Source organism: Carassius auratus, chromosome 9 (assembly GCF_003368295.1).
Source record: "Carassius auratus strain Wakin chromosome 9, ASM336829v1, whole genome shotgun sequence".
Classification (NCBI taxonomy): Eukaryota; Metazoa; Chordata; class Actinopteri; order Cypriniformes; family Cyprinidae; genus Carassius; species Carassius auratus.
The window spans coordinates 32,931,336-32,948,420 of NC_039251.1; the positions used below are offsets into that span (position 1 = coordinate 32,931,336).

The following is a 17,085-nucleotide window of genomic DNA, read 5'->3' on the forward strand; positions in this document are numbered from 1 at the left end:
TCCTGAACGTCCATGGACCCATATCGGCATTGATTTCATGACTGACCTCCCTCTCTCTCAAGGCTACACCTGTGTACTGGTAGTGGTCGACAGGTTTTCAAAATCATGTAAACTCATCCCTCTCAAAGGACTCCCCACTGCGTTCGAAGCGGCAGAGGCACTATTCCACAACGTCTTCCGTCACTTTGGCATCCCAGAAGATATTGTCTCCGACAGAGGCCCCCAATTCATCTCTAGAGTCTGGTCAGCTTTCTTCCGTCTTCTAGGGGTGTCCGTCAGTCTCTCCTCGGGATACCATCCTCAGACCAACGGCCAGACGGAGCGTAAGATTCAGGAGCTGGGGAGGTTCCTGAGGATTTACTGCCACCGTAACCAGGACTGTTGGAGCCAGTACCTACCCTGGGCCGAATACGCTCAGAACTCCCTCCAGCAATCTACCACCGGGCTCACCCCCTTCCAATGTGTCCTTGGATAACAACCTCCGCTCTTCCCATGGTCAGGTGAGCCCTCGCAGGTCCCAGCGGTAGATCACTGGTTCCGACAGAGCGAGAGGGTCTGGGACTCGGCTCACGTGCATCTCCAGCGGGCAGTGCGGAGGCATAAGGAGCAAGCGGACGCTCGTCGAGGACCCACGCCGCAATACCAACCTGGACAACAAGTCTGGCTCTCGACGAGGGACATCCACCTCCGACTGCCCTGCCGTAAGCTGAGTCCCCGATACATCGGACCATTCACTATTGAACGGCAACTGAACGAAGTGACCTATAGACTCCAACTCCCTGCACAGTACCGTATCTCACCTTCATTCCATGTCTCACTCCTCAAACCCTTCACTGAACCTTTGTCTCCTCCATCCACAGAACCTGGTGATGATGCCGTACCTCCTCCTCCGGCCATCGAAGACGACAACGACATCTTCCGGCTGAGAGCTATCCTCGACTCTCGACGACGGGGTCCTCAACTGGAGTACCTTGTGGACTGGGAAAACTACGGCCCGGAGGAGCGTTTCTGGGTTAATCGTAACGACATCCTGGACCCCAGCCTTCTCACTGACTTTCATCAAGACCATCCAGACCACCCCGCTCCCCGTGGCCGAGGTAGACCCCGTCGTCGCACAAGATCCCAGCCGTCAGGAGCCGCCCGTGGAGGAGGGGGTACTGTCACAGCCACACCTTCTACACTCCCGGAATCGGACACTTACGCCACACCCACTCGTCCCCAATCACCCGAATTCTGAACTCCTGTGCATCATCACCAGAACCACATATAAAGCCATCAGTCACCATCACTCATCGTCTGGTCTTGCACCGATCTCCTCACTTGCCTGAACGCCATTATTAAACCTACCTGAACTCTTGAACCCTCTTCATCCTCGTCAGTCTTCCTGTCCCCATCATCTTCATCTGAGCACCATCTGGATCACCGTTCACCATAAGGGAAGTTGTGTTGTCACCGTTCTATCCACGTGTCAAGATTCACCTGTGTCTGAAACCTCTGATTCACATTAAACTACCTTATCACTGAATCCTCTGTGTCCTCGTCTGTGTCTGACAGTAACAATATAAGATTATTTATTTTATGAAGAATCCTATTTTATTTATTCATAAGTACCTCAAAGGGTTTTTTGCTGGCCGACCGGCTGGACCATCATGAGGCAGGCGGGAAGAGTCATTGCCATAAAGAAGAACATTTTATGTTTTGAGATGATATGTGTTCTCTGAATATTGTTGTATATTCTTTCTAATTAAGTACATTAACTCTTTTAAAATTGTATTTTTATATTTACACCATTTATTTTCCACTGGCAAAATGTGTTATCTGTGATTTTACTTGTAGGCTATGTTCATTGATGAAATATGGTTAATATTCTCATAATTCTGTGTTGTTAAAGTTCAGCTTTGAAAACTAAAAGATGAATCATGAATAAAGCTGTTGGTGTGAAGCAATAACTTGTGTTATTGAATATATAACAAAATGAAAAATAATAAAATAATATTACTTTTAAAATTACATTTCTAAACTGAATAGTGTCACTTTTAACTTGTTCATATTACCTTTAGTAGTATAACTATACCTTTGAGTGAAATTTTTGTACTGGCACAAGTTATAACCATGCATGCTTTTTAATGCTTTTGTGAATGTTTTAGTGGTATTTTAAAATAATTGCCTTTTCTGTTTTTCTTTCTTTACTGTTTTATTTTTTATTTTTTAGGTATGAACCTGAGAAGTCTGCACAGGCCCTGGAATAATACCATTTCATTCTGTTCTGTTCAAGTATTTTTGTATTAACACTTTCTATGAAGCCCATATTATACATTATAAGGGTATTCTTAAAGCATTATAAGGACTGCATTATAATACAACTTATAATATGTTGGATCATCTCATGAATATTCATAAGAACAAGTTTAATATATTTACTTATTTGTGGTTATAGCTTTTAAGAGTATGATTATTTATAATCTCTTGTTAAACACAGCTCAGGACCTAGTCAAAACCATGTGAAAGCTACATGCAAGTAGGAGCAATGGGCATGCCAAAGGTAGGTGGCATTCCAAAAGGTTTCTTATTGGTAAAACGAAAGATGCGTTTTTAACATATAGATTTAAACAGAGAGAGTGTGTCTGAACCCCGAACATTATCAGGAAGGCTATTCCAGAGTTTGGGAGCCAAATGTGAAAAAGCTCTACCTCCTTTAGTGGACTTTGCTATGCTAGGAACTACCGAAAGTCCAGCATTTTATGACCTTAGGGAGCGTGATGAATTATAACGTGGTATAAGGCTAGTTAGGTACGCAGGAGCTAAACCATTTAGGGCCTTATAGGTAAGTAATGATAATTTGTAACTGACATGGAACTCAATAGGTAGCCAGTGCAGAGACTGTAAAATTGGGGTAATATGATCATATTTTCTTGACCTGGTAAGGACTCTAGCTGCTGAATTTTGGACTACCTGTAGCTTGTTTATTGAAGAAGCAGGACAACCACCTAGAAGTGCATTACAATAGTCCAGTCTAGAGGTCATGAATGTATGAACTAGCTTTTCTGCTTCAGAAACAGACAACATGTTTCATAGCTTGGCAATGTTTCAAAGATGGAAGAATGCAATTTTTGTAACATGGGAAATATGATTTTCAAAGTTGCTTTCTTATATAACACCCAGATTTTATAACACCCAGTTGCAGACTGTAATTACAAGATTCTGTGTACGTTTTTTTGTTGCAATATTTAATATCTCTGTCTTATCCGAATTTAATAGGATAAAATTATTGGTCATCCAATCTTTTAAATTTTTAACACACTCTGTTATATTAGATAATTTAGAAGTTGAATCTGGTCTCGTTGAGATATATAGCTGAGTATCATCAGGATAACAGTGGAAGCTAATTCCGTATTTTCTAATAATATTACAAAGGGGCAACGTGTATATTGAAAATATAAGTGGACCTAGGACGGATCCTTGTGGCACTCCACATTTTACTGGTGGTAAATAAGATGATTCCCCATTTAAATAAAAAAAAAATGGTAGCGATCGGACAGGTAGGATCTAAACCATCTTAGAGCCTGCCCTTGAATGCCTCTATAGATTAGTAATTGATCTATGAGTATGTCATGATCTATGGTGTTGAATGCAGCACTAAGATCAAGTAAAACTAGCAATGAGATGCAGCCTTGATCTGTCGCAAGAAGCAGGTCATTTGTTAATTTAACAAGTGCAGTTTCGGTGCTATGGTGGGGGCTGAAACCTGACTGAAATTCTTCATACAGATAATTTTTTTTTTTTGCAGGAAGGAGATCAATTGAGCAGATACAACTTTTTCAAAAATTTTAGACATAAATGGAAGATTTGAAATAGGCCTATAATTTGCCAGTTCACTAGGATCTAATTTTGGTTTCTTAGTAAGAGGCTTAATAACCGCCAGCTTGAATGGTTTTGGGACGTGACCTAAAGATAACGATGAGTAAATGATATTGAGAAGTGGTTCTTCAGCTACAGGTAACAAGTCTTTCGTTAATTTAGTGGGTACAGGATCTAATAAACATGCTGTTGGTTTAGTTACAGTGATAAGTTTATTTAGCTCTTCTTGTCCTATATTTGTAGGCACTGCAGTTTATCTTTGGGTGCGCTGGATGAAACTGAAGTGTTAGACACTGTAGAATTTACATTTGCTATTGTATTTCAAATGTTATCTATTTTATCAGTGAAGAAATTCATAAAGTCATTACTATTAAATGTTGATGGAATATTTGAATCAGGTGTCATCTGGTAATTTGTTAATTTATCCACTGTGTTAAATAAAAACCTTGGATTGTTTTGGTTATTTTCAATGAGTTTGTGTATATGCTCTGCCCTAGCAGTTTTTAGAGCCTGTCTATAGCTGTACATACTGTTTTTCAATGCAATTCTGAAAACATCCAAGTTAGTTTTTCTCCATTTGCGTTCAAGACTACGAGTTTCTTTCTTGAGAGAGTGAGTATTACTGTTATACCATGGCACAGTACGTTTTTCTCTAACCTTTTCAATTTGATGGGGGCAACAGCTTCTAATGTATTAGAGAAAATAGTGCCCATGTTGCCAGTCATTTCATAGTTCATGTGTAGTTTTAGGTAAAAATAGCAGTTGAGATAGATCAGGCAGGCTATTTGCGAATCTGTCTATAGACGGTAACGCTGAGACATATAGTTAATATCAGTGATACGCAGCATGCACAATACAAGGACATGGTCTGTAATATTATTACATTGAGGTACGATTTCTATATCATTAAGATCGATTCCATGCGATATAATTAAATCTAGCGATGATTAAAACGATGAGTGGGCTCTGTGACATTTTGCTTGACTCCAAAAGAGTTTATTAGGTCAGTAAACGCAAGTCCTAATGCATCATTTGAATTGTCAACGTGAATAATAAAATCTCCCATGATTAGCAACTTATCAACTGTAACCAGAAGGTCTGAGAGGAAATCTGCAAATTATTTTAAGAATTCTGGAGGCCTTCTGCCTGATAGAGAAAAATATATAGTTGACAAAACAAAAAAAAGTGTCATAAGAGTTTAGTTAACCTCTGTCAAGTGACATTAACCAATTTAGCAAACAGACAAAGCTTTATCAAAGAATAATGCTTAACCTTTTTAATAAAGGAAGCAGACACAGCTTTATCCACTAAAACATTTATTTAGATTTTAGCTTCAGTTGCCAATTCAAGTCAAATAAAATAAATAAATAAATAAACCACTCATTCATTCATTCATTTATGCGGAAGTAGCAGTCTATAGAACAGAAGCCAGCAAGCTCTTCGTCTGAACAGAACGCTGTGAAGACCCCCTTCGTTTCATGGCCACAGTATCCAGTGGTGTTTTTGTAGATGCATCTGCAGCCATCACACCTCACATCTGGACCGACAGACTTCCAGTCAACGATTCCTACCAAAATAAATACATGTAAATAAAATCTCTGAATTAATGTAATAAACTTTCTAAATATCTTTAAAAAACTTGTTCAGTTAATAAAAGTGTAAATATACATAATGTCCAGCCAGGTAAAGTGAGCTCTTCTTTGAAAACTGATGCCATAAAACTTTCTGCACACTAGTGACAGAGTGAGAAAGCCTCCTTCTCCTTCTTTATAGACAACATCTAGAAGAATGTCTGAGCAGCTCTGATGGTAGCTGAATAATAACAAAAAAAAAAAAAAAAAATATATATATATATATATATATATATATATATATAAACTATTTAAAATATGAAATTAAAACAAAAATACACACAGAAAAATCTAGTTACACGAATGTACCTAAAAGAGTACAAATGCCGACCTGCCAACCTTGAAAATTTGTTTTAAGTACCATCAGTGTGGCGGGCGGTCGAGGGGGGCGGGGGGTAAACAGTTTACTGTTTTATGGAACTGTTTAGTTAGGTTTTGCTATTTTTTTATGACATTTTAAAAAAGAAAATAAAAAGTCGAGTACACTTTATGAAAAACTCTTTCTGAATTTTTTTTTATAAACAAATAAAGTGAATGTAAGCATGTATTATGTGCAAAAAAGGGTTAAAATCACAAATCACATTGTAATCTTAAAACAAAAATAAGCCTTTTAAAGCAGAAGTTAAAGTTACTAAGCTAAAAATGAAAATAATAAAAAGCAGAGACTATGGCCTAATGGAGTAAGCTTCCTGCTTGTTTATGTTACTTTGTTAAAATGAGCCAAAGCAAAGTCATTCTTTAACATTTTGTCACAATTAGATTTAATTATATTCATTGCTTTTGAATGTGTAAAATTTCAACATTTCTGTTTCGTAAACATTGTGGGGACTACTTGAATTACTACTTAATTTTTTGGTGACTTAAATTCTGTCTAACAGCAAGTGGACTTTTTTCCATGAATACATTATGCTAGTTAACACTCTGCCCCAGACTCTTTCTGATCCTGTTCTGCTTCTTGACACTTTTCTCCCTTCTCTCGACTGTATTTGTGGAGAAACTACACATATTGATCTGTGGCCCGTCGGGCTGAGGTTTCAGCTGCTGTGTGTTCAGACTCCTCCAGCATCCACACAGAGCCCCTCACAGACTGGAGCAGAGGATCAAAACCCTTCATTGTGTGGCGGCCATTAGTCCATGATCCTCTGCTCTTTCTGTAGGTGATCAGGAAGCTGTTCTCTGCACTTCCTGTGTCACTCCTGCTCACCCTATACAAACAATCAGAAGCATTTATCTAGTCTGATCCTAACAAGACAATCCAGCCATGACTGCTGTGAGTCAGATAAGTGTGTGTCACTGGCCACCTGCTCAGTGTAACCAGGGGTGGCGCTCAATGTCGTCTAAACTGGGCCGATCTGATGCCGCTGCACTGAGGCACCAGCGAATCAGCTGACGGCACTCTGTTACACACAACACAGTGTTCAGGAACACAAAACCACACGCTTCACCTGGATCTGGACCTGATTTCTGTCTCTTGCCTGTCGACAGCTCTCTAGGAAAGAGCAGTCTGCTTTTGGAGGTGACCCTCAATGCGCCTCTGAAGGGGAAACAGCTGCACAGGATGTTGTAGAGCGTCACCCCCACTGACCAAACCGTAGCCGGTCCCGCATGATAACGGTGATGCCGAAACCACTCAGGAGGGGCGTACTGAAGAGTGCCTGAGAGACCCAACAAGACCACAAACATCATCTGAAGAGGCCCCAGTCCAAACAGATTCCCTTCGCTCGATCATCAAAAGTCCACAAACAAACACAGATCACTGCAAGGAGATCAAACCAACCTGCAAAGTGTTTGTAGGCCGAGTCTTTCAGCAGATCTCCACAGCCGAAGTCCAGCAGCTTGATGTCATGTGAGTCTGTGGAGATCAGCAGGTTCTCTGGTTTGACGTCCCGGTGCAGGACTCCACGGCTCTCGCAGTGTTTCAGCGCCGTGATCAGCTGCAGCAGCACTTTCTTGGCCAGACTCTCCTCCAGGCGTCCGTTCTCCTCACAGAAACTCTCCAGATCTTGGCAAGGAAGCGGGCGCTCCAGGATCATGGTGTAGCGTCTGGGACGGTCAAACCACTCCAGCAGCTTCAGGACGTTGGGGCAGGCAGGAGCCGAATTGACCAGGGTCATCAACGCCACCTCCAGCGGCAGCCGACCCTGACCTTCCTGCAGGACAAACGCTCCGTTATATCCAGCGCTGAATCAGACCAAACAGAGCAACAGATTCACTCTCAACTCACAACTCTCAGTCTCTGTGTTCCTCGTTTAGAGACGTACTTGATGGCAACCTGTAGACAGATGAAGCACAGTAAACCACGCTGCCTAATTATCACCCATGAGGGACATTTACTGACATCAACATTTCTAAAAGCTGTTTAACTGCAGGAGGTAAGAAAATGTCTCACTGGCAGTCCATCAGACCTGCGGGTCCCAGCATACACAGAGCCGAATCCTCCTCGCCCCAGCAATGGGCCCTTCACATACGCTTCTGCAACACACAAGATCACAAGAAACGTCTTTAACAGAAAACATGCTGCAGCATCTAAACCTGTTACAGAACGTTACTGTAATTCAGCTGAAGAACATTTTCAGTGACTAATCATTGATTGAGTCTTTAATCAGGTGTTTAATATGAGTGTATCTGACCTCTGCGGGAGCGTTTGGCAGCTCTTCTGTATGAAGGAGACGGATGCTCATCCTCCTGGCTGCCGCTCTGCCACTTCCTCTTCCTGTGAGGCTGATCTGTGGACACAGAAACGGCCAACTCTGAAGGCAGAGGTGCGATGTATCCAGGCAGCTCTTGGCTCAGCGGCTGGTTTGGGTTTGGCAGCGGTTCCTGAGCGCCGTCACCAGAGCCACGTCTCTCAAGCTCCTGATCATCCGTCTGAGAGACAGCAGCACTCCTGGATCTGGAGCAGCCCGAGCCTGCAATATTACACACATCAAACACTTACAGCCTTTATTAGCAACATTTATTAATAATCAACCACCAATGGTACTGCTCACATCCAATTAGGTTACTTTACATTTTAATTGTCTTGAATTGCATTTGAGCAGCTCTATAATTTTCCAGCATTATAATTGTGTCAAAGAATTAAACACATATTTCACTGATTTTCATACACAGGGAATAAAATACATGTGATCAGTGAGCTGGTAGAAATGTGTGATTAAATGAGTTAACCTGCACACATTTCTTCACATCACTTCATTAACACAATGAACAACATCGTACTATAATAACATACCAATAATAAACAAACTAAATTAAAACACTCACCTCGTCTTTCACCCAAATGAGCCATTGACAAACTCCTCCAAGCTCCAATCAAAACAAGAAATTAATCAACAAAAAGGTAATTAATTAATCAATTAATTAATTACAGAAAGAAAGAAAGAAAGAAAGAAAGAAAGAAAGAAAGAAAGAAAGAAAGAAAAATCTGAAATAAGAAGAGAAAAATAGAATAAGTCTTTCCTCAGAAATAATCAGAAATCCTTCAAAAATAAAACTCTACTCAAAGAAAAATCCTCCGATCTCCTAAAATAAAAGTCTCTTCTCTGAACTCCGTCGAAAATCACAATCTCAGCACAGAAAATGTTCTCCAGAAGTCTCTGAAGTCGCCTCGTCTCTCAACCAGCAGATATCGATCAGATCATAACACGCGTCGCTATAGCAACTACAATTCGCGTGCGTGAGTTCAAAACTATTGAAAACCTTAATAAACTCTAATTCAGTTTAACCAGAGCTCATTATAGCATCTCTGATATATACTGATTTATGCCTTTATTAATAAATCTCACAAGTTAATATAAAAAAGTATATAAAAATTCAATGTATAAGATAAATGTGTGCGCTCGCGCTTTTGCGCACGCGACGTCAGGCGAGCATAAGTGAATCTAATTGTAGTTGCTATAGCGACGCGTGTTATGTTATGATTTCGGCATAAATATTTGTACACGTTTTCAACTAAAACCTTGATATATAACGTAATGTTGTTGTAGAATATTGTTGTGAATAATTCCTAACCATAAAGTGCTCAGAAATGGTTAAAAAAAATTATTAATATATATTGTCTTTCTCCCAGCCAACATGTCCATGTGGGTCCCGCATGGGATTTATCTGGGCTATGTGGGTGTCAACTGGGCATGGGCTCAGAGTGGGGACTTTGATGGGCTGAATGTGTGCCCAGCTTGGATACAGTTGTGGAACCCAGTTAGGCTGCCCATTATTGTTTATTTGTGGGTCTCAGATGGGCCACATTTGGGCTATATTAGGATATATTTATATGTACATAATTTTTTTCACATTATTTATTTTGATGCAGTTATGGGTAGCTACATAACCCTAATAATTAAATATATTTAATTGTTCAGGCCCTGGAATAATACCATTTCATTCTGTTCTGTTCAAGTATTTTTGTATTAACACTTTCTATGAAGCCCATATTATACATTATAAGGGTATCCTTAAAGCATTATAAGGACTGCATTATGATACAACTTATAATATGTTGGATCATCTCATGAATATTCATAAGAACAAGTTTAATATATTTACTTATTTGTGGTTATAGCTTTTAAGAGTATGATTATTTATAATCTCTTGTTAAACACAGCTCAGGACCTAGTCAAAACCATTTAAAAGCTACATGCAGGTAGGAGCAATGGGCATGCCAAAAGGCGGGGAACATGCCAAAAGGTTTCTCATTGGTGAAACGAAAGGCGGGGAACACGCCTAAAGGTTTCTCATTGGTGAAACGAAAGGCGGGGAACAGGCCAAAAGGTTTCTCATTGGTGAAACGAAAGGCAGGGAACGTGCCGAAAGGTTTCTCATTGGTCAAACGAAAGGCGGGGAACATGCCAAAAGGTTTCTCATTGATGAAACGAAAGGCGGGGAACATGTCGAAAGGTTTCTCATTAGTCAAACGAAAGGCGGGGAACACGGCAAAAGGTTTCTCATTGGTGAAACGAAAGGCGGGGAACGTGCCGAAAGGTTTCTCATTAGTCAAACGAAAGGCGGGAAACACGCCAAAAGGTTTCTCATTAGTCAAACGAAAGGCGGGGAACACGCCAAAAGGTTTCTCATTGGTGAAACGAAAGGCGGGGAACATGTCGAAAGGTTTCTCATTAGTCAAACGAAAGGCGGGGCACACGCCAAAAGGTTTCTCATTGGTGAAACGAAAGGCGGGGAACGTGCCGAAAGGTTTCTCATTGGTGAAACGAAAGGCGGGGGAACATGCTAAAATGCTTCTCATTGGTGAAACGAAAGGCGGGGAACGTGCCGAAAGGTTTCTCATTGGTGAAACGAAAGGCGGGGAACATGCCAAAAGGTTTCTCATTGGTGAAACGAAAGGCGGGGAACACGCCAAAAGGTTTCTCATTGGTGAAACGAAAGGCGGGGAACGTGCCGAAAGGTTTCTCATTAGTCAAACGAAAGGCGGGGAACACGCCAAAAGGTTTCTCATTAGTCAAACGAAAGGCGGGGAACACGCCAAAAGGTTTCTCATTGGTGAAACGAAAGGCGGGGAACATGTCGAAAGGTTTCTCATTAGTCAAACGAAAGGCGGGGAACACGCCAAAAGGTTTCTCATTGGTGAAACGAAAGGCGGGGAACACGGCAAAATGCTTCTCATTGGTGAAACGAAAGGCGGGGAACGTGCCGAAAGGTTTCTCATTGGTGAAACGAAAGGCGGGGAACGTGCCAAAAGGGTTCTCATTGGTGAAACGAAAGGTGGGGAACGTGCCAAAAGGTTTGTCATTGGTGAAACAAAAGTAAGGCAACATGCTAAAAGGTTTCTCATTGGTGAAATGAAAGGTGGGGGCCTTTTCAATTAAATTCAACTTGAGAGAGTGAGTATTACTGTTATACCATGGCACAGTACGTTTTTCTCTAACCTTTTCAATTTGATGGGGGCAACAGCTTCTAATGTATTAGAGAAAATAGTGCCCATGTTGCCAGTCATTTCATAGTTCATGTGTAGTTTTAGGTAAAAATAGCAGTTGAGATAGATCAGGCAGGCTATTTGCGAATCTGTCTATAGACGGTAACGCTGAGACATATAGTTAATATCAGTGATACGCAGCATGCACAATACAAGGACATGGTCTGTAATATTATTACATTGAGGTACGATTTCTATATCATTAAGATTGATTCCATGCGATATAATTAAATCTAGCGATGATTAAAACGATGAGTGGGCTCTGTGACATTTTGCTTGACTCCAAAAGAGTTTATTAGGTCAGTAAACGCAAGTCCTAATGCATCATTTGAATTGTCAACGTGAATAATAAAATCTCCCATGATTAGCAACTTATCAACTGTAACCAGAAGGTCTGAGAGGAAATCTGCAAATTATTTTAAGAATTCTGGAGGCCTTCTGCCTGATAGAGAAAAATATATAGTTGACAAAACAAAAAAAAGTGTCATAAGAGTTTAGTTACCCTCTGTCAAGTGACATTAACCAATTTAGCAAACAGACAAAGCTTTATCAAAGAATAATGCTTAACCTTTTTAATAAAGGAAGCAGACACAGCTTTATCCACTAAAACATTTATTTAGATTTTAGCTTCAGTTGCCAATTCAAGTCAAATAAAATAAATAAATAAATAAACCACTCATTCATTCATTCATTTATGCGGAAGTAGCAGTCTATAGAACAGAAGCCAGCAAGCTCTTCGTCTGAACAGAACGCTGTGAAGACCCCCTTCGTTTCTTGGCCACAGTATCCAGTGGTGTTTTTGTAGATGCATCTGCAGCCATCACACCTCACATCTGGACCGACAGACTTCCAGTCAACGATTCCTACCAAAATAAATACATGTAAATAAAATCTCTGAATTAATGTAATAAACTTTCTAAATATCTTTAAAAAACTTGTTCAGTTAATAAAAGTGTAAATATACATAATGTCCAGCCAGGTAAAGTGAGCTCTTCTTTGAAAACTGATGCCATAAAACTTTCTGCACACTAGTGACAGAGTGAGAAAGCCTCCTTCTCCTTCTTTATAGACAACATCTAGAAGAATGTCTGAGCAGCTCTGATGGTAGCTGAATAATAACAAAAAAAAAATAAAATAAAAAAATATATATATATATATATATATATATATATATATATATATATATATATATATATATATATATATATAAACTATTTAAAATATGAAATTAAAACAAAAATACACACAGAAAAATCAAGTTACACGAATGTACCTAAAAGAGTACAAATGCCGACCTGCCAACCTTGAAAATTTGTTTTAAGTACCATCAGTGTGGCGGGCGGTCGAGGGGGGCGGGGGGTAAACAGTTTACTGTTTTATGGAACTGTTTAGTTAGGTTTTGCTATTTTTTTATGACATTTTAAAAAAGAAAATAAAAAGTCGAGTACACTTTATGAAAAACTCTTTCTGAATTTTTTTTTATAAACAAATAAAGTGAATGTAAGCATGTATTATGTGCAAAAAAGGGTTAAAATCACAAATCACATTGTAATCTTAAAACAAAAATAAGCCTTTTAAAGCAGAAGTTAAAGTTACTAAGCTAAAAATGAAAATAATAAAAAGCAGAGACTATGGCCTAATGGAGTAAGCTTCCTGCTTGTTTATGTTACTTTGTTAAAATGAGCCAAAGCAAAGTCATTCTTTAACATTTTGTCACAATTAGATTTAATTATATTCATTGCTTTTGAATGTGTAAAATTTCAACATTTCTGTTTCGTAAACATTGTGGGGACTACTTGAATTACTACTTAATTTTTTGGTGACTTAAATTCTGTCTAACAGCAAGTGGACTTTTTTCCATGAATACATTATGCTAGTTAACACTCTGCCCCAGACTCTTTCTGATCCTGTTCTGCTTCTTGACACTTTTCTCCCTTCTCTCGACTGTATTTGTGGAGAAACTACACATATTGATCTGTGGCCCGTCGGGCTGAGGTTTCAGCTGCTGTGTGTTCAGACTCCTCCAGCATCCACACAGAGCCCCTCACAGACTGGAGCAGAGGATCAAAACCCTTCATTGTGTGGCGGCCATTAGTCCATGATCCTCTGCTCTTTCTGTAGGTGATCAGGAAGCTGTTCTCTGCACTTCCTGTGTCACTCCTGCTCACCCTATACAAACAATCAGAAGCATTTATCTAGTCTGATCCTAACAAGACAATCCAGCCATGACTGCTGTGAGTCAGATAAGTGTGTGTCACTGGCCACCTGCTCAGTGTAACCAGGGGTGGCGCTCAATGTCGTCTAAACTGGGCCGATCTGATGCCGCTGCACTGAGGCACCAGCGAATCAGCTGACGGCACTCTGTTACACACAACACAGTGTTCAGGAACACAAAACCACACGCTTCACCTGGATCTGGACCTGATTTCTGTCTCTTGCCTGTCGACAGCTCTCTAGGAAAGAGCAGTCTGCTTTTGGAGGTGACCCTCAATGCGCCTCTGAAGGGGAAACAGCTGCACAGGATGTTGTAGAGCGTCACCCCCACTGACCAAACCGTAGCCGGTCCCGCATGATAACGGTGATGCCGAAACCACTCAGGAGGGGCGTACTGAAGAGTGCCTGAGAGACCCAACAAGACCACAAACATCATCTGAAGAGGCCCCAGTCCAAACAGATTCCCTTCGCTCGATCATCAAAAGTCCACAAACAAACACAGATCACTGCAGGGAGATCAAACCAACCTGCAAAGTGTTTGTAGGCCGAGTCTTTCAGCAGATCTCCACAGCCGAAGTCCAGCAGCTTGATGTCATGTGAGTCTGTGGAGATCAGCAGGTTCTCTGGTTTGACGTCCCGGTGCAGGACTCCACGGCTCTCGCAGTGTTTCAGCGCCGTGATCAGCTGCAGCAGCACTTTCTTGGCCAGACTCTCCTCCAGGCGTCCGTTCTCCTCACAGAAACTCTCCAGATCTTGGCAAGGAAGCGGGCGCTCCAGGATCATGGTGTAGCGTCTGGGACGGTCAAACCACTCCAGCAGCTTCAGGACGTTGGGGCAGGCAGGAGCCGAATTGACCAGGGTCATCAACGCCACCTCCAGCGGCAGCCGACCCTGACCTTCCTGCAGGACAAACGCTCCGTTATATCCAGCGCTGAATCAGACCAAACAGAGCAACAGATTCACTCTCAACTCACAACTCTCAGTCTCTGTGTTCCTCGTTTAGAGACGTACTTGATGGCAACCTGTAGACAGATGAAGCACAGTAAACCACGCTGCCTAATTATCACCCATGAGGGACATTTACTGACATCAACATTTCTAAAAGCTGTTTAACTGCAGGAGGTAAGAAAATGTCTCACTGGCAGTCCATCAGACCTGCGGGTCCCAGCATACACAGAGCCGAATCCTCCTCGCCCCAGCAATGGGCCCTTCACATACGCTTCTGCAACACACAAGATCACAAGAAACGTCTTTAACAGAAAACATGCTGCAGCATCTAAACCTGTTACAGAACGTTACTGTAATTCAGCTGAAGAACATTTTCAGTGACTAATCATTGATTGAGTCTTTAATCAGGTGTTTAATATGAGTGTATCTGACCTCTGCGGGAGCGTTTGGCAGCTCTTCTGTATGAAGGAGACGGATGCTCATCCTCCTGGCTGCCGCTCTGCCACTTCCTCTTCCTGTGAGGCTGATCTGTGGACACAGAAACGGCCAACTCTGAAGGCAGAGGTGCGATGTATCCAGGCAGCTCTTGGCTCAGCGGCTGGTTTGGGTTTGGCAGCGGTTCCTGAGCGCCGTCACCAGAGCCACGTCTCTCAAGCTCCTGATCATCCGTCTGAGAGACAGCAGCACTCCTGGATCTGGAGCAGCCCGAGCCTGCAATATTACACACATCAAACACTTACAGCCTTTATTAGCAACATTTATTAATAATCAACCACCAATGGTACTGCTCACATCCAATTAGGTTACTTTACATTTTAATTGTCTTGAATTGCATTTGAGCAGCTCTATAATTTTCCAGCATTATAATTGTGTCAAAGAATTAAACACATATTTCACTGATTTTCATACACAGGGAATAAAATACATGTGATCAGTGAGCTGGTAGAAATGTGTGATTAAATGAGTTAACCTGCACACATTTCTTCACATCACTTCATTAACACAATGAACAACATCGTACTATAATAACATACCAATAATAAACAAACTAAATTAAAACACTCACCTCGTCTTTCACCCAAATGAGCCATTGACAAACTCCTCCAAGCTCCAATCAAAACAAGAAATTAATCAACAAAAAGGTAATTAATTAATCAATTAATTAATTACAGAAAGAAAGAAAGAAAGAAAGAAAGAAAGAAAGAAAGAAAGAAAGAAAAATCTGAAATAAGAAGAGAAAAATAGAATAAGTCTTTCCTCAGAAATAATCAGAAATCCTTCAAAAATAAAACTCTACTCAAAGAAAAATCCTCCGATCTCCTAAAATAAAAGTCTCTTCTCTGAACTCCGTCGAAAATCACAATCTCAGCACAGAAAATGTTCTCCAGAAGTCTCTGAAGTCGCCTCGTCTCTCAACCAGCAGATATCGATCAGATCATAACACGCGTCGCTATAGCAACTACAATTCGCGTGCGTGAGTTCAAAACTATTGAAAACCTTAATAAACTCTAATTCAGTTTAACCAGAGCTCATTATAGCATCTCTGATATATACTGATTTATGCCTTTATTAATAAATCTCACAAGTTAATATAAAAAAGTATATAAAAATTCAATGTATAAGATAAATGTGTGCGCTCGCGCTTTTGCGCACGCGACGTCAGGCGAGCATAAGTGAATCTAATTGTAGTTGCTATAGCGACGCGTGTTATGTTATGATTTCGGCATAAATATTTGTACACGTTTTCAACTAAAACCTTGATATATAACGTAATGTTGTTGTAGAATATTGTTGTGAATAATTCCTAACCATAAAGTGCTCAGAAATGGTTAAAAAAAATTATTAATATATATTGTCTTTCTCCCAGCCAACATGTCCATGTGGGTCCCGCATGGGATTTATCTGGGCTATGTGGGTGTCAACTGGGCATGGGCTCAGAGTGGGGACTTTGATGGGCTGAATGTGTGCCCAGCTTGGATACAGTTGTGGAACCCAGTTAGGCTGCCCATTATTGTTTATTTGTGGGTCTCAGATGGGCCACATTTGGGCTATATTAGGATATATTTATATTTACATAATTTTTTTCACATTATTTATTTTGATGCAGTTATGGGTAGCTACATAACCCTAATAATTAAATATATTTAATTGTTCAGGCCCTGGAATAATACCATTTCATTCTGTTCTGTTCAAGTATTTTTGTATTAACACTTTCTATGAAGCCCATATTATACATTATAAGGGTATCCTTAAAGCATTATAAGGACTGCATTATGATACAACTTATAATATGTTGGATCATCTCATGAATATTCATAAGAACAAGTTTAATATATTTACTTATTTGTGGTTATAGCTTTTAAGAGTATGATTATTTATAATCTCTTGTTAAACACAGCTCAGGACCTAGTCAAAACCATTTAAAAGCTACATGCAGGTAGGAGCAATGGGCATGCCAAAAGGCGGGGAACATGCCAAAAGGTTTCTCATTGGTGAAACGAAAGGCGG

At 40.5% G+C, this 17,085-nt stretch overlaps 2 protein-coding genes across 2 annotated transcripts; both read right to left on the reverse strand.

Annotated features, from left to right (window-relative positions):
- Window positions 1-6,139: 6,139 nt before the first annotated feature.
- On the reverse strand, window positions 6,140-8,778 carry LOC113108092 (serine/threonine-protein kinase pim-3-like). The gene is made up of 7 exons (XM_026270909.1): window positions 8,754-8,778; window positions 8,120-8,422; window positions 7,879-7,961; window positions 7,714-7,761; window positions 7,267-7,639; window positions 6,965-7,144; window positions 6,140-6,886 (listed from the first exon to the last, which is right to left on the reverse strand). The coding sequence occupies exons 1-7, from the start codon at window positions 8,776-8,778 to the stop codon at window positions 6,795-6,797; spliced, it is 1,104 nt and encodes a 367-aa protein (XP_026126694.1). The 3' UTR covers window positions 6,140-6,794.
- Window positions 8,779-13,029: 4,251 nt separating this feature from the next.
- LOC113108093 (serine/threonine-protein kinase pim-3-like) lies at window positions 13,030-15,668 on the reverse strand. Its single transcript, XM_026270910.1, has 7 exons — window positions 15,644-15,668; window positions 15,010-15,312; window positions 14,769-14,851; window positions 14,604-14,651; window positions 14,157-14,529; window positions 13,855-14,034; window positions 13,030-13,776 (listed from the first exon to the last, which is right to left on the reverse strand). Exons 1-7 carry the CDS (start codon window positions 15,666-15,668, stop codon window positions 13,685-13,687), a joined length of 1,104 nt encoding a protein of 367 aa, XP_026126695.1. The 3' UTR covers window positions 13,030-13,684.
- Between the last annotated feature and the right edge of the window lie 1,417 nt (window positions 15,669-17,085).